We start from the raw sequence: 16,209 nt of genomic DNA, 5'->3' as shown, positions 1-16,209 counted from the left end.
GAAATTCAAAAGTTCGCAGGGCTTTTCCTGTCTACCTGGCCAGTGCATTAGAGTTCAGTTACCTGTCCAGAGCGGCCACTGGTGCACTGTGGGATACCGCCCGGAGGCCAATAACTTCGATTTTGCAGCCATACTAACCCTAAATCGATATACTAATATCGATTTTAGCGTTACTCCTCTCGTTGGGGAGTACAGAAATCGATTTTAAGAGCCCTTAAAATCGATTTAAAGTGCATTGTAGTGTGGAAGGGTAAAGGGTTAAATTGATTTAATGCTGTTAAAATCGTGGCACCACCAAGTGAGTTAGACAAAGATTCAGGAAAAGGACCACTTAGAGTTCCTGTTTCCCCAAAATATCCCCCCAAACCCCTATACCCCCTTTCCTGGGGAGGCTTGAGAATAATATACCAACCAAATAGGTTAACAAGGTGAGCACAGACCAGACTCTTGGGTTTTTGGGACACTAAAAACCAATCAGGTTCTTAAAAGCCCAACTTTATAATAAAGAAAAAAGTAAAAGAAGCACCTCTGTAAAATCAGGATGGAAGGCAATTTTACAGGGTAATAAGATTTAAAACACAGAGGATTCCCCTCTACGCAAAACTTTAAAGTTACAAAAAACAGGAATAAACCTCCTTCTTAGCACAGGGAAAATTCACAAGCTAAAACAAAAGATAATCTAATGCATTTCCTTGCTTTACTTACAATTTTTTTTATCGTAGATGCTTATCTCAGGTGGGGTTTTAGGAGAGGGTTTTTTTCCTGCCTGGTCCCTCTCTCTGTCCCGAGAAAGCACACAAAGAGTGCACAAACAAAACCTCCCCCCACAGATTTGAAAGGATCTTCTTTCCTTATTGGTTCTTTTCATCAGATGCCAACCAGGTTATTTGAGCTTTTTAACCCCTTACAGGTAAAGGAGGGATTTTATGTTACCCTTAGCTCTAGGTTTATGACAAGATGGCTTTGCACAAATGGGCTTCCCTAACTGCGGAGGGGAGATAGATGGCAAGCACATGCCAACTCTAGCACCAGACCACCTAGCTACCAAGTAAATTAATCACAAGGAAAATTTCTCAATGGTTCTCCAGATGCTTGTGGATCACTGTGGGTGTTTCACAGACATTAACACAGGCTGGTCAGGAAAGGTGCATGATGCACGTATCTTTCAGAACACTGGCCTGTTCAAGAAGCTGCAAGCAGGGACTTTCTTCCCGGACCAGATCACCATAGGGGAAGTCAAAATGCCCATTGTGATCCTGAGAGACCCCGCGTACCTCTTAATGCCGTGGCTTATGAAGCCATACGTGGGGCAACTTGACAGCAGCAAGGAGCAGTTCAATAACAGGCTGAGCAAGTAGAGAATGACTGTGGAGTGTGCATTTGGCCATTTAAAAGCCCACTGGCGATGCCTGTATGGGCAGCTGGACATGGCCGATGACAATATTCCTATGCTTATAGCTGCATGCTGTATGCTCCATAATAGTACTCACATGCCTGTCACTAACTGGCTGATCCCAGGCAAGCACACATGAGCCACAAGACCCCCAAAATAGTGAGTAGCCACAGGGGCAGGGTGAATGACTCTTCCCGGATCCTGCTGTACACTGGGCACATGGCTTTTGGGCAGTTGGAGAGAGCCAGCACTGTAGGGTGGGCCTGATAATCATTCCTGTCCCCACACTTTCCATAGGATATGATCATTATGGAAGATATCTCACTGCTAAGGGGGAGCAGGGAATTGGCAGCTCGGGGGTGCAGCACCAGAGTGGTGGTTTGCCTCACGCGCCTTGTTTTAAGTGTTCTGCAGCTCCTTCACTTTGACCCTGCACTGCAGTGTGTCCTGGTCATGGCCCTTTTCTATCATGCATCTAGAAACCTGTCTGTAGGTATCATAATTCCTACAGCTGGAGCACAGCTGGGACTGCACAGCCTCCTTTCGCTAAATGTCGATGAGGTCCAGCAGCTCGGCATTGCTCCAAGCAGGGGATCACATGGAGCAGGCATGGCCACCTCGAAAGATGTGTTGAGACCACTGCACATGTCACTGAGCAAACAGTAAGGGAATTTCAACTCTGCAAAGGAATGTATGGGGTGGGGCTGATGGTTGGTCACCTGAGGGCAGGGCAGTAGAGTTCAAACCGATGACCAGAGAGGTGAGAACAGGCATTGTGGGACACCTCCTGGAGGCCAATTGCAGCACTATAATCACCACGGTGTCTACACTGGCACTGCAGCGCTGTAACCCTGGCGCAGAAAGCTGTACGCCTCTCATTGAGGTGGTTTTTTAGAGCGCTGTTTCTGTGCACTAAGTGGCTTGGCAGTGTGTACACTTTGGGAGTTATAGTGCTCAAAGCTGCTATACTGCACACAAACTTGCCAGTGTAGATGGGGCCTAAGTATTAAGTGTGAGGTCTATATCAGAAAGGAAGGGCAGGGGTGCCACTTAGTAGGGGAAGGGGGATTCCCCCCCCCCGAAGTTTTTTACAGGAGGTGTGCTCTCAGGTGGAGCTCTTAACTCCAGCACAGCATTAGTGCAGAGGAGAGGTGCCCCTGGGACAGGGAGTGAGTATTTTATTTAAAGGCAGGATGATCAAAATAAAAAAGGGCTGGTGATTAAATTAAGGATCTGGCAGTCAAGCTTGTAAAACAGGAATCCCTCTGTTGGGGGAGGGGGAGAGGGAGAGTTGTTTTGGAGAGAACACAGAGGACTCCAAAGAAATACAGCCAAGTCCTCAGCGCTAAGGTTGCATTCAGAAATGGGGGAGGTTTGGGGACATAAGTGAAAAGAGGGGGGCAAAACCCAGGGAAGGGATAACAGTGTATACAGAGGTTCCCACTTTACCTGTGCTACTTATGTGGCCCCTCTCAATGTCTAAACTAGTTCTTCTCACAGCCCCTCGGTGAGGTACAGCAGTGCTGTTATCCCCATTGTACAGATGAGGCACTGAGGCACACACAGACAAGTGTGTTGTAAACAAGACATGAGAAGTCATTCTTCCGCTTTACTCTGCACTGGTTAGGCCTCAACTGGAGTATTGTGTCCAGTTCTGGGCTCCACATTTCAAGAAAGATGTGGAGAAATTGGAGAGGGTCCAGAGAAGAGCAACAAGAATGATTAAAGGTCTTGAGAACATGACCTAGGAAGGAAGGCTGAAGGAATTGGGTTTGTTTAGTTTGGAAAAGAGAAGACTGAGAGGGGACATGATAGCAGTTTTCAGGTATCTAAAAGGGTGTCATCAGGAGGAGGGAGAAAACTTGTTCACCTTAGTCTCCAATGATAGAACAAGAAGCAATGGGCTTAAACTGCAGCAAGGGAGATTTAGGCTGGACATTAGGAAAAAGTTCCTAACTGTCAGGGTAGTTAAACACTGGAATAGATTGCCTAGGGAAGTTGTGGAATCTCCATCTCTGGAGATATTTAAGAGTAGGTTAGATAAATGTCTCTCTGGGATGGTCTAGACAGTATTTGGTCCTGCCATGAGGGCAGGGGACTGGACTCGATGACCTCTCGAGGTCCCTTCCAGTCCTAGAGTCTATGAGTCTATAAGGACAGATTTTCAAAGCTATTTAGGCACCTAGTGGGATTTTCAAAAGTGCCTAGAAGGTTAGGTGCTTTGCAAGCCGCACTAGATGACTAGCTGCATCTTTGGGTGCCTAAAAGGGTTTATGCCATCATGTGCCAGCAATACCCCTCTCCCATGTACACTGGTCAAACCAGACAGTCCCTACGTAAAAGAAGAAATGGACACAAATCGGACATCAGGAATGGTAACATACAAAGCCAGTAGGAGAATACTTCAATCTCCCTGAACATTCTATAACAGATTTAAAAGTCACTATTCTTGAATAAAAAAACTTCAGAAACAGACTTCAAAGAGAAACAGCAGAACTAAAATTAATTTGCAAATTTAACACCATTAATTTGGGCTTGAATAGGGACTGGGAGTGGCTGGCTCATTACAAATGCAGCTTTGCCTCTCCTGGAATTGACACCGCCTCATCTTTTATTGGGAACTGGAAACTTGAATTGCAAATTTCTGGTGTGGACCTACATTCAAGTGGGCTAAATTCATGTCTAGCGTACCTTCCAGTTGCTTCTCTAACCTACCAACTTCATCTAAGTCTTCTCTGGGCTGTCTCAAACAGATGTCCCTCATCCAGGCCCCAGTCTTCTCCATACAGTACACTGATAAGTTACTCAACAGCACTATCTGTGTTACACATAGTGGAGCCAAAGAGCTGGTGCTATCAACCTAAAGGCAACCTCTGAGCACATCTATCGGATTGGACCTATGCTGGGGTTTACAAAACCCACACAAAGGCCGAGGCAGGGAAGAGGCTGGAGCACTACTGGGCCAGGAAAGCTCTGCCCCTCAGGCACTTCCATGCATGCTCCTGGGGAACATAGCAGTATAAAGAGAGAAATGGCAGCCCAGGCAAGAGGAGGAGAGGAGGGGCGGCAAATAATATGGGACCATGGTGCTCATGCTCCAGGAATATTCAGGGCCCAGCTCCACCAATGTTCAGGGCAGGGTCTCTCCCCTGGCCCCACCTGCTGCCCCCACGCACCTCCCCCAGTGTGTCTCCCAGCCCTGCCTGCTGCCCCCGGTGGAAATTTAAAAGCACCTCGGGGCTTGCCGCCACCACCACCACTAGCAGCACAGTGGGGCTAAGGTGGCTTCCTGCCTGCCCTCATTCCGCATCACTCCCAGAAGCGTCCGGCACGTCCCTGTGTTCCTGGGAGAGTTATCTCACACACTGCCCCCGAGCACCAACAATGCAGCTCCCATTGGCCAGGAACTGTGCCAATGGGAGCTGCAGGGGCAGTGCCTGCGAGTAGCAGCGCATGGAGACCCCCCTCCCCCAATCCCCTGCCCTAGGAGCCACTGCCAGAGGGATGTATGGGTTGCTTTTGGGAGCCACCCGAGGTAAACACTGCACCTCTCACACTCTCCCACACCCCTGCCCAGCCCAGAGCCCGCCCGCCCCCCGCACCTCTTCCTGCATTCAAACCCCAGCCCAGAGCCCACACCCTGCACCTAGGCTGCCTGGCTAATATTCCTCTTAAGCTCTTTCTTAGCTTTAGCAACATGAGACCTTGTGAGTGGTGGCAGAGGATGGCTCAGCCCCATTAAAAAGGAATATGCTCATGTTCAGCGTCAGAGGTGCAGTATTTAGGCCAGCAAAGCTACCCAGGCCATGACCCAACCACTTTTAAGAAGGTACATGGAAAATAGGATTGCCACCTGGTTGATTTTGACAGACCTGGGCAATTTTCCAACTCTCTTACTGGTTGCTTGTCAAGAGAGAAACTTTTTTTGGGGGGGGGAAGGAGAGGGGGTTGTTATGTGCACGTCCTGCTACATGCCGTGATCTTATAACTAGCAGCTGCGCATCTCATGAGTGGGAGTGCACCGTGGGCAGCACTCAGATCCTGCTCTGTATACCATGCCATGGGCCGGGCCCTCACCTGCCAGCTGCTGAAACCACAGCAGCTCTTCTCTGCGCCGGGGACTGGCCAGGAAAGAGGATAGATCTGTCACTCTGTGCTCGACTTCTAAAAAAAAAGAAGTGCTGGAACTCCCTTTTTTGTTAGATTCCTGCTGGCACCAGTCCAGGTTGACTTACTCATGGGCAGTAAAAGGATGGGGGTCACTATTCTCCTGCCAGAGCCCTTCGGCCTGTGCCACAGTAAAGGGCTATTACCTCATCCCTTGGCAAAAAAAAGGGTGCCTGAGGCACTGACTATAAGAGAGACAGGGATAAGGACACAATGAACGGTTAGAAGCCCACATCCCCCTAGGCCAGCTCTGAGTGGAGACCTAGTGGCCAACACTTCCCCTTCTGGCCAGGCCTGAGACAGCTGGATAGGGTGGCCTGGCCCCACAGCTGGGGACCCACTGTCCACATAGGAGGTAACAGGCTGGGACTCCCACATCCCCACCCAAGAGGGAAATCCCTGCCAGCATACCAGCACTGCAGGTTAGGAAGGGACTGAAGGTCCCGGCCCTTCCTCAGACAAGGCAGCAATGGTGGTGGAGGGGCTGCTGTCTTGGGCTTGGCTGGGAGGGGAGGTGACAGCTGCTGGATCTCTCTACTTAAAGGCACCCAATGAGGGAGTCTGGGCTCCCCACTTTGTTGCACTCATCAGAAGGGATGGAGCACCATACTGGAGCGTTCCTGCGCCTCTTAAGCGCTACCTTCCCGGGTGAAGGTTGCCAGCCAGGAGGGGTATGGCAGGGAGCTGGATGGGGCAAGCAGGGGCTCCTGAAGGGGAAAACAGGGAGATTCCCTCCAGGGCTGAGCCTCCTGAGAGGACATGGAGATAGGGGCCCATGGGCCAGGCTGCTGGTCTGTGTGCAGGGGGCGGGGGTGAGGACGCCACCCACGAGGGGAGTTAGGCAGAGGGCAGCACTGTGGGTTCACACTTTAAATGGAGCCCTGCGGCATCTGTTTGAGCCACAGCGCCTCCACCCGCCTTAGGCCCCCAGCGCTAGGAGCCTGGCGGCAGCTCAGCCCAGCACAACCGCTCCATGCGGCGGCTGCTTCCCCACACCGCCGAGAGCCGAGCCCAACCCTACTGCCTGCCTAAGTCAGAGTCACCCAGGCAGCCAACAGCCTGAGGACGATTATCAGCCACTTACGTCCAATCAGGGATCAGGACCTCAGCCCTCACCCAATCGTTTGCCGGCGTGAGTGGACGCTACCGGGAGGCGGAGAACGGTAGCTTTAAAAACCAATCAGACGCCGAGGCTTTATAAGCCCCGCCCACTGCCCGAAGCAAGGGGCGTGGTCGCCGCTCCTGCAAGATGGCGGCGGCCGGGGCGGGGAAGGTGGCGAAGGCGGCGGGCGCGGCGGTGAAGCCGATCTTCAGCCGGGACCTGGGCGAGGCGAAGCGGCGGGTGCGGGAGCTCTACCGCGCCTGGTACCGGGAGGTGCCCAATGCCGGTGAGGGCGGCGCCCTGCGCAAGGTCGGAGCCAGCGGCGGCGGCTTCGTAACTGGACCGTGCGGGGTCCTGGGCTTCCGCCGGGGCGCGGGGCTGAGCGTGCGGGAGAGGCCGCGGCCACATTCCCGGCGATAGCGCCTCGGAGCCGCCGCGGGCTTCTCCGCTTTCCTGCCAGGCGGCGGGGCGGGGCGGGGCTGACCTTGGGGCTGTGGTGCGGGGAGCGGGGGTTCTGTCCTTCTCTCCCCTCCCGCGCTTGGAAACCCCGCGCTGGGCAGGACCCCCGCGGCTCTGCGCTGGTATCCGGTTGCCACTGAACCTTGCAGTGTCTTGGGTGCTGGGCTGGAGCCACTCAAGGCCACCTGGGCTCTGTTGGTGGCTCTGCCACTGTCCTGTGTGACCTTGGTCATGTCACTCTGTCCATCTTTCCCCATGTGTAAAATTGGGACAGTGATGGGCCCTCTTTTTTATGAAGGACTTTAAAATTCAATTGGGGGTGGTATTGGCACTAAAGAGGTTATTTATTCTTACATGCTTCCTCTTCCACTGAATCCTGATGGCTCTTGACACTAAATATTTCTGTTGTGTGGGCTGCCTTCCCTATTCAGCAGCAGGGAGAGTAGCCAACAAGGTGCATGTACTATTGGCACAGGTTTCAAAGTATACCCCTTTTTTTAAACAGCTCCTCCTGTCCCGTCTTATCAGGTATTAGGACCTTGGACTTTTTTGACTTAATGTGAATAGCTGGTAGACTTCAAAGTCAAGAGGGACCCTCACGATCAGACTCCAGTATGACCTGCATGTTGCAGGCCACAGAACCTTTCTCATCCACTCCTGTAATAGACCCCTAACATGTGGCTGAGTTACTGAAGTTCTCAAATCATGATTTAAAGACTTCAAGTTACAGAGAATTCACCATTTCCACTAGTTCAAACATGCAAGTGATCTCTGCCCAGGCTGCAGAGAGAGGCAGGAAACCCTAGGTTCTCTGATATCTGACCTGGGGGAGAATTCCTTCCCAAACCCAAATATGACAGTCACATTGACCCTGACCATGTGGGCAAGACCCACTAGCTAGACAGCTGGGGAAGAATTTTCTGTACTAACTCTGAGCTCTCTCCATCTAGTGTCCCATCGCGATATTTGCTGCTAGCAGTCACAGATCAGCTACGTGCTATTGTAAGCAGTCTCATCATATCATCCCCTCCATAAATGTAGAGTTCAGTCTTGAAACTAGTTAGGTGTTTTTGCCCTCTGCCATTGGAAGCCTGTTCCAAAATGTCACTGCTCTGATGTCTAGAAACCTTCGCCTAATTTCAAGCCTGAACTTGCTAATGGCCAGTATATATCAATTTGTTCTTGTGTCCACATTGGTGCTTAAATAACTCTTCTCCCTCCTTGGTATTTATCCCTCTGATTTATTTATAGAGAGCCATTATATCTCCTATCAGCCTTCTTTTAGTTAGGCTAAACAAGACAAACTCTGAGTCTCCTCTCATAAGAAAGGTTTTCTATTCCTCTGATCATCCTATTACCCCTTCTCTGCACCTGGTCCAGTTTGAATTCATTTTTTCTAGACGTGGGAGATTAGAATTGCACACAGTATCCCAGATGAGGTCTCACCCCGTGCTTTGTATAATGGTACTAACACTTCCCTGTCTCTACTGGAAATACCTCGCCTGATGTATCCTAGGACTGCATGGACTCTTTTTTGATGATGGTATGATATTGGTGACTCATTGTCACCCTGTGAGCGAAGTACACTCAAGTCATTCTCCTCCTCTGTCATTTCCAGCTGTTAAATCCCCAAAACTTTTAGTCCCTAAACGCATGACTTTGCACTATTAAATTTCATCCCATTTCTATATTACTCCAATTTTAAAGGTCATCCAGATCTTCTTCTATGATATTCTGGTCCTCCTCCATATTGGCAGTACCTCACAATTTTGTATCATCAGCAAACTTTATTAGCATACTCCCCCTTTTTGTGACAAGGTCATTAATAAAAATGTTAAATAAGATTGGTCCCAAGACCAGTCCCTGATGAACTCCACTAGTAACCTCCCTCTAGTCTGACAGGTCACCTTTCAGTATGACCTGCTGTAGTCTTCCCTTTAAGCAGTTTGTTATCCACTTTTCAGTTCTCGTATTAATCCCCATCTTCTCCAATTTTAATAATTTCTCTACTGTATAAACCGATGGGACATCTTGTCTGGTATCGTCTCCTTCAGTGAACAATACTGGATATTCAGTGGAAAATTATAAGCTGTACTGTCTGTACTCCTACCCTCTGTGGTATATGATATATATCCCATCAGCTGGGGACAAGAATGATTGAGACTATATGTAACTGGATCTTTTTCCACTTATTTTGTGATGCTGCACGTCATCTTGATTTTATATTTTCAGTACTGACTAGCACAGTTTTCAAGGTGCACCCTGTCTCAATGGCTGGAAGGGGCCTAGGGAGGAGAAAAAAAAATACTGCATATGTTTTCTCTTCTAACTTTGATCTCTTAGCTAAGTAGTGGGTGAAGTTTGTTCAATAAACTCTGTAAAGTAAGGATGTGTGTTATAATTGCCTAAGTCTGCAAAAGTAGGCTGAGCAATTTCTGATTACAATTGTAATAACTTCTAGCTGAGGAATAATTTCTAGCTTAGAAATAAATGAACACATTTTAATTTGCAGTGTTCCATACATACAAAATTGAGACATTCTATGGTGGAAAACTTTAGTGCATTGGTGATGACTCCTGTGAATATTCTCTGCTCTTTGCCTAGTACATCTATACCAGTTGGACATCTCAGTGAAACAGGGGCGTGATAAGGTGCGGGAGATGTTCATGAAGAATGCCCATGTCACAGACCCCAGAGTGATTGACATACTGGTTATAAAGGTAAAACAAACATACTTACTTTCTCAAATCCACAAAATGGTGTGATTAGCATGTATAAGTAGTAGCGGAAGAGGGTGACTCTTTACTTATCAAAGTTCTATAGAACAAGCTGAGATATTGGAGCTCATTAAGATCAGGGTAATATAGTAAGGATTACATATTTCATTCATAGATACTAGAAGAGAAAAGACTTCCTTGTCCTTATAAAGCAGGTTTGTCTTTAGACTCATAACTAGGGCTGTCGATTAATCACAGTTAACTCACACGATTAACTCAAAAAAAATGAATCGCAGTTAAAAAAAAGTTAATTGCAATTAATCGCACTGTTAAATAATAGAATACCCATTGAAATTTTATTAAATATTTGTGGATGTTTTTCTTTGCTTTCAAATATATTGATGTCAATTACAACACAGAATACAAAGTGTACAGTGCTCACTTTATTTATTACAAATATTTGCACTGTAAAAATGATAATAGTATTTTTCAATTCAGCTCATACAAGTACTGTGGTGCAATCGCTTTATCATGAAAGTGCAACTTACAAATGAATGGGTTTTTGTTACATAACTGCACTCATACAAAACAATGTAAAACTTTAGAGTTTACACTCCACTCAGTCCTCCTACTTGTTCAACCAATCGCCAAGAGAAACAAGTTTCTTTTTATATTTGCAGGAGATAATGCTGCCCACTTCTTATTTACAATGTCACCCGAAAGTGAGAACAGGCATTCGCATGGCACTGTTGTAGCTAACATTGCAAGATATTTACATGCCAGATATGCTAAAAATTCGTATGCCTCTTCATGCTTTAGCCACTGTTCCAGGGGACATGCATCCATGCTGATGATGCTTGTTTAAAAAAAAATGTTAATTAAATTAGTGACTGAACTCCTTGGGGGAGAATTGTATGTTTCCTGCTCTGTTTTACCTGCATTCTGCCATATATTTAATGTTATAGCAGTCTTGGATGATGATCCAGCATGTAGTGGTCATTTTAAGAACACTTTCACTACAAATTTGACAAAATGCAAAGATACCAATGTGAAATTTCTAAAGATAGCTACAGCACTTGACCCAAAATTTAAGAATCTGATGTGCCTTCCAAAATCTGAGAGGGATGAGGCATGGCGCATGCTTTCAGAAGTCTTACAAGAGCAACACTCTGATGTGGAAACTACAGAACCCAAACCACCAAAAAAGAAAATCAACCTGCTGCTGGTGGCATCTGATTCAGATGATGGAAATGAACACGCGTTGATCTGCATGGCTTTGGATCGTTATTAAGCAGAACCTGTCGTCAGCATGTCCTCTGGAATAGTGGTTGAAGCATGAAGGGACATATGAAACTATAATGCATCTGGCATGTAAATATCTTGAGGTGCTGGCTACAACAGTGCCATGCAAACACCTGTTCTCACTTTCAGGTGACACTGTAAACAAGAAGTGGGAAGCATTATTTTCTACAAATGTAAACTTGTTTGTGTGAGCGATTGGTTGAACAAGGACTTGCAGGCTGTAAAGTTTTACACTGTTTTATTTTTGAATACAAGTTTTATTGTACATAATTCTACATTTGTAAGTTGCACTTTCATGATGAAGAGATTGCACTACACTACTTGTAGTAGGTGAATTGAAAATTATGATTTTTGTTTTTTACAATGAAAATATTTGTAATAAAAATAAAGTGAACACTGCACACTTTGTATTCTGTGTAATTGAAATCAATATATTTGAAAATGTAGAAAATAACATATTTAAATGGCATTCTAGTATTGTTTAACAGTGTGATTAATTTTTTTGACAGCCCTACTTATAACACCAAAGAGGAGGAGTTTAGTTAATCAGACTTCTCTTGTTCTACATTTGCAAACAGGAATTGTCCATCAAATGAAATAGTTGTTGTCATAAACAGATAAGAAAAGTTAATAGCACAGAAGTACTTTATATCTCTTTGACTGTAAAGGGTTAACAAGTTCAGTAAGCCTGGCTGTCACCTGACCAGAGGACCAATCAGAGGACAGGATACTTTCAAATCTTGAGGGAGGGAAGTTTTTGTGCTGTGTTGTTAGATTTTGGTTGTTGTTCACTCTGGGGGCTCAGAGGGACGAGACGTACAACCAGGTTTCTCTCCAATCTCCTTGATTCAGATTCTTATAGATTCCAAATAGTAAGTACTAGATAGATAAAGCGAGTTAGGCCTATGTTTGTTTTCTTTATTTGCAAATGTGCATTTGGCTGGAAGGAGTTCAAATTGGTATTTTGCTGAAAAGATTTTAATTTGTACTTGTATACTTAGGCTGGGAGGGTGTTCCCAGTGTCTACAGCTGAAAGATCCTGTACCTATTGCATTTTAAATTTACAAAGATAATTTTTACTGTCTTTCTTTAATTAAAAACTTTTCTTGTTTAAGAACCTGATTGTTTTTTTTATTCTGGTGAGACCCCAGGGGACTGGATCTGGATCCACCAGGGAATTGGTGGGGAGAAAGGAGGGAAGGGGGAGAGGGAGGCTGATTTCTCTCTGTGTTAGGATTACTGTCTCAGGCCATGTCTACATCTAAAATTTTGCAGCGCTGGTTGTTACAGCTGTATTAGTACAGCTGTATAGGGCCAGCGCTGCAGAGTGGCCACACTTACAGCAACCAGCGCTGCAAGTGGTGTTAGATGTGGCCACACTGCAGCGCTGTTGGGCGGCTTCAAGGGGGGTTCCGGGACGAGAGAGCAAACCGGGAAAGGAAACCAGCTTCCCCGCGGTTTGCTCTCTCGGTCCCGGAGCCAGCCAGCAAACCGCAGGGAAGGAGACCTGCTTGCTCGGGGTTCCGGGACCGAGAGAGCAAACCGGGAACGCCGCGGTTTGCTCTCTCGGTCCCGGAGCCAGCCAGCAAACCGCAGGGAAGGAGACCTGCTTGCTCGGGGTTCCGGGACCGAGAGAGCAAACCGGGAACGCCGCGGTTTGCTCTCTCGGTCCCGGAGCCAGCCAGCAAACCGCAGGGAAGGAGACCTGCTTGCTCGGGGTTCCGGGACCGAGAGAGCAAACCGGGAACGCCGCGGTTTGCTCTCTCGGTCCCGGAGCCAGCCAGCAAACCGCAGGGAAGGAGACCTGCTTGCTCGGGGTTCCGGGACCGAGAGAGCAAACCGGGAACGCCGCGGTTTGCTCTCTCGGTCCGGGAGCCAGCCAGCAAACCGCAGGGAAGGAGACCTGCTTGCTCGGGGTTCCGGGACCGAGAGAGCAAACCGCGGCGAAGCTGGTTTCCTTTCCCGGTTTGCTCTCTCGGTCCCGGAACCCCGAGCAAGCAGGTCTCCTTCCCTGCGGTTTGCTGGCTGGCTCCGGGACCGAGAGAGCAAACCGCGGCGTTCCCGGTTTGCTCTCTCGGTCCCGGAACCCCGAGCAAGCAGGTCTCCTTCCCTGCGGTTTGCTGGCTGGCTCCGGGACCGAGAGAGCAAACCGCGGCGAAGCTGGTCTCCTTTCCCGGTTTGCTCTCTCGGTCCCGGAACCCCGAGCAAGCAGGTCTCCTTCCCTGCGGTTTGCTGGCTGGCTCCGGGACCGAGAGAGCAAACCGGGAAAGGAAACCAGCTTGATTACCAGAGGCTTCCTCCTTCCACGGAGGTCAAGAAAAGCGCTGGTAACTGTCTACATTGGATTACCAGCGCTGGATCACCAGCGCTGGATCCTCTACACCCGAGACAAAACGGGAGTACGGCCAGCGCTGCAAACAGGGAGTTGCAGCGCTGGTGATCACCTGCAGATGTGTACACCCTCAAAGTTGCAGCGCTGTAACTCCCTCACCAGCGCTGCAACTTTCAGATGTAGACAAGCCCTCAGGGAGAATCTGGGAGGGGAAGAAAGGAGGAGGGGGAAGGTGCATTTTCCTCTCTGTTTCAGGATTCAAGGAGTTTGAATCACAGTGATCTTCCAGGGTAACCCAGGGAGGGGAAGGCTGGGAGAGGCAACGGTGAAGGAAAGGATTTACTTTCCTTGTGTTAAGATCCAGAGGGACTGGGTCTTGGGGGTCCCCGGGCAAGGTTTTGGGGGGACCAGAATGTACCAGGCACTGGAATTCCTGGTTGGTGGCAGCGCTACGAGTACTAAGCTGGTAATTGAGTTTAGAGGAATTTATGCTGGTGCCCCATCTTTTGGACGCTAAGGTTCAGAGTGGGGAATTGTACCGTGACATGGTGTGCAGCGTGTGGGATAGATAGATAGATAAGATAGAATCCAAAAGCCAGTGAGGTTTTTATTTCTCTCCCTGCTAGCTATCTGCAGGCAGACTGAGAGGTTTGGGTTTAGAAGCAAAAGCCAGTAGGATTTTTTCTTTCTCTTTCCCTGCTAGCTGTGTGTAAAGCAGGCTAGAGGAGATTGTTTTAAAACAAAGGTCTGCAAGGTTTTTTTGGTCTCTCCCTTCTGAGTACTGTGAAGGCATAGGCATTAAGTTTAAAAAGGGTCTTTTGTTAAACAAAGGGACTCCAGTTGTGAGTCACCATACACAACCAAATACACATTTGCAAATAAAGAAAACAACCATAAACCTAACTCGCTTTATCTACCTAGTACTCACTAGTCTGAACTTATGAGAGCCTGTATTGGAGTGAAACCTGGTTGCACATCTGCTCCCTCTGAGCCCCCAGGGTGAACAACAACCAAAACTAATAGCACAGCACAAAAACTTCCCTCCCTCAAGATTTGAAAGTATCCTGTCCTCTGATTGGTCCTCTGGTCAGGTGACAGCCAGGCTTACTGAACTTGTTAACCCTTTACAGTCAGAGATATAAAGTACTTCTGTGCTATTAACTTTTCTTATCTGTTTATGACAGTTGTGTTTAAGGATTCCTGTGTATGTGCTTATAAAAGGTGATGAGGTCACAAATGGCTAATTCTCCAACAGTAATCTTTCCATTTCCCATACTTCCATCTTATTGTGGTTTTTTTCAATCAGTCGGAGGCATTAGACATTACAGAAATACTTCTGCTGTAAAGGATGGCTTTGGATTTTTAAGTGGATTGCATAGCTGCGTCAAGACTTCCTAGATAAGCTTGCCAGATATGTATTTTGGGCTGTAGACCTGTCTGTCCAAGGGAGAATAAAATTACCAAAACACACAAACACCACCCTTAGCATTTTAGAACAAGTGGGCAAAGCAAGACTAACTGAACTCTGCAGTAGATTGCTTTACCAAGAGATTCCTTCAAACTGTGAGCTGCATGCTCATCTCTAGTGCTATATAAGTACCGAGACAGACAGTGTTTGTCAAGAATGTGTATCAGTAACTTTAAGGGCAAAAAAATTAGATGGACTCCTCAGTTATCCCCAAACCAAGCATTATAAATCCAGAATTAAAGTTGCACTTAAAAGAGCACCAATCGTGTTACGGTAGGGAAATGCAGTTTGGGCACCCAAACAACCTTACCTCTACCCTGTAGTAACACCATGTAATAACACATTTAAAGGAGGTCGGATTAATGATCACAATGGTCCTTCTGGTTTGGGGATTTATGATTGACATTTTAGACCCAGATTTAAGTTTCATACATTTATACAAATGTTTTATTTTCATAGTGTCAATAGAGTATTTACACAAAACTAAGTAATCTTACTGGTGAATGTGGGTATTGAATAGGGATTCTTAAAATAAAGGTGCCTGGAGCCTTGTTCCATATCTGGAAGGGGGTGCTAGGCCAGGGATGGGTTTCTGGCAGAGGAAATGGGGCAAGCCATATCTCTATGGAGATGATGCTTGGCCTTTCTCTTCTGTGCAGCTTGACACCCGCTGCCAGGATCTAAAGGAGTGGATGTTCGAAAAGCAGGTGGGTAGCTAGGAGTGCAGGTCATGAGAGGAGAGAACCAGAGATCTGGGTCACTTGCTCTGTGTGTTTGGGGGTGATGCAGAGGAAATCAGTGATGTGAAACTGGGGAAGGTAATGCTGAGTATACTTTTTAGTGGGACAGACTTAAAAGGCTGTAAGGGTGAGGTTAGTAGACTTTAAAAGAACTGAATAACTCAACCAACCAGTGGAGTTTCATTAAAGAAAACTTCTGAATGCAGAGGTAGAAATAAACCAACTATGCATTCTGTTCTCATCTGCTTAAGCTACTTAAGATCTCTTAACTGGGAATTGATCTATGAACCCTGGCTCTTTTTGTATAAATGCAGGGGAAAATGGAACTACAGGAAACTACTCGTGTATGGAAGCAGCGGACACACATCATGAGGTTTTTCCATGAGACAGAAACCCCACGACCCAAGGACTTTCTGTCCAAGTTCTATGCGGGCCATGACCCTTGAGACAAACTGACTGAAAAACTTATTCTGTATTTCACTGTCTTACTGCAAATAAAGCTCTGTATACTGGAGAGCAGCTCTTGAAA

General features: G+C 47.2%; 1 protein-coding gene across 1 annotated transcript; it reads left to right on the top strand.

The window, feature by feature from the left end:
- The first annotated feature begins 6,781 nt into the window (after positions 1 to 6,781).
- On the top strand, positions 6,782 to 16,194 carry NDUFA6 (NADH:ubiquinone oxidoreductase subunit A6). The gene is made up of 3 exons (XM_030547688.1): positions 6,782 to 6,948; positions 9,726 to 9,841; positions 15,995 to 16,194. Exons 1-3 carry the CDS (start codon positions 6,810 to 6,812, stop codon positions 16,124 to 16,126), a joined length of 387 nt encoding a protein of 128 aa, XP_030403548.1. The 5' UTR covers positions 6,782 to 6,809; the 3' UTR covers positions 16,127 to 16,194.
- The last annotated feature ends 15 nt before the right edge of the window (positions 16,195 to 16,209 follow it).

Source organism: Gopherus evgoodei, chromosome 1, assembly GCF_007399415.2.
Source record: "Gopherus evgoodei ecotype Sinaloan lineage chromosome 1, rGopEvg1_v1.p, whole genome shotgun sequence".
Taxonomy (NCBI): Eukaryota; Metazoa; Chordata; order Testudines; family Testudinidae; genus Gopherus; species Gopherus evgoodei.
Note: the sequence above shows the minus strand (reverse complement) of the source record. Positions and strands in the feature narration are given on the sequence as shown.

Excerpts from the sequence above, each read along its gene's own strand:
- NDUFA6 (XM_030547688.1), top strand. The coding sequence starts at position 6,810 with ATGGCGGCGGCCGGGGCGGGGAAGGTGGCGAAGGCGGCGGGCGCGGCG. Across the intron at positions 6,949-9,725 it reads CCGGGAGGTGCCCAATGCCG|TACATCTATACCAGTTGGAC; the intron begins GTGAGGGCGGCG and ends CTCTTTGCCTAG. Across the intron at positions 9,842-15,994 it reads TTGACATACTGGTTATAAAG|GGGAAAATGGAACTACAGGA; the intron begins GTAAAACAAACA and ends GTATAAATGCAG.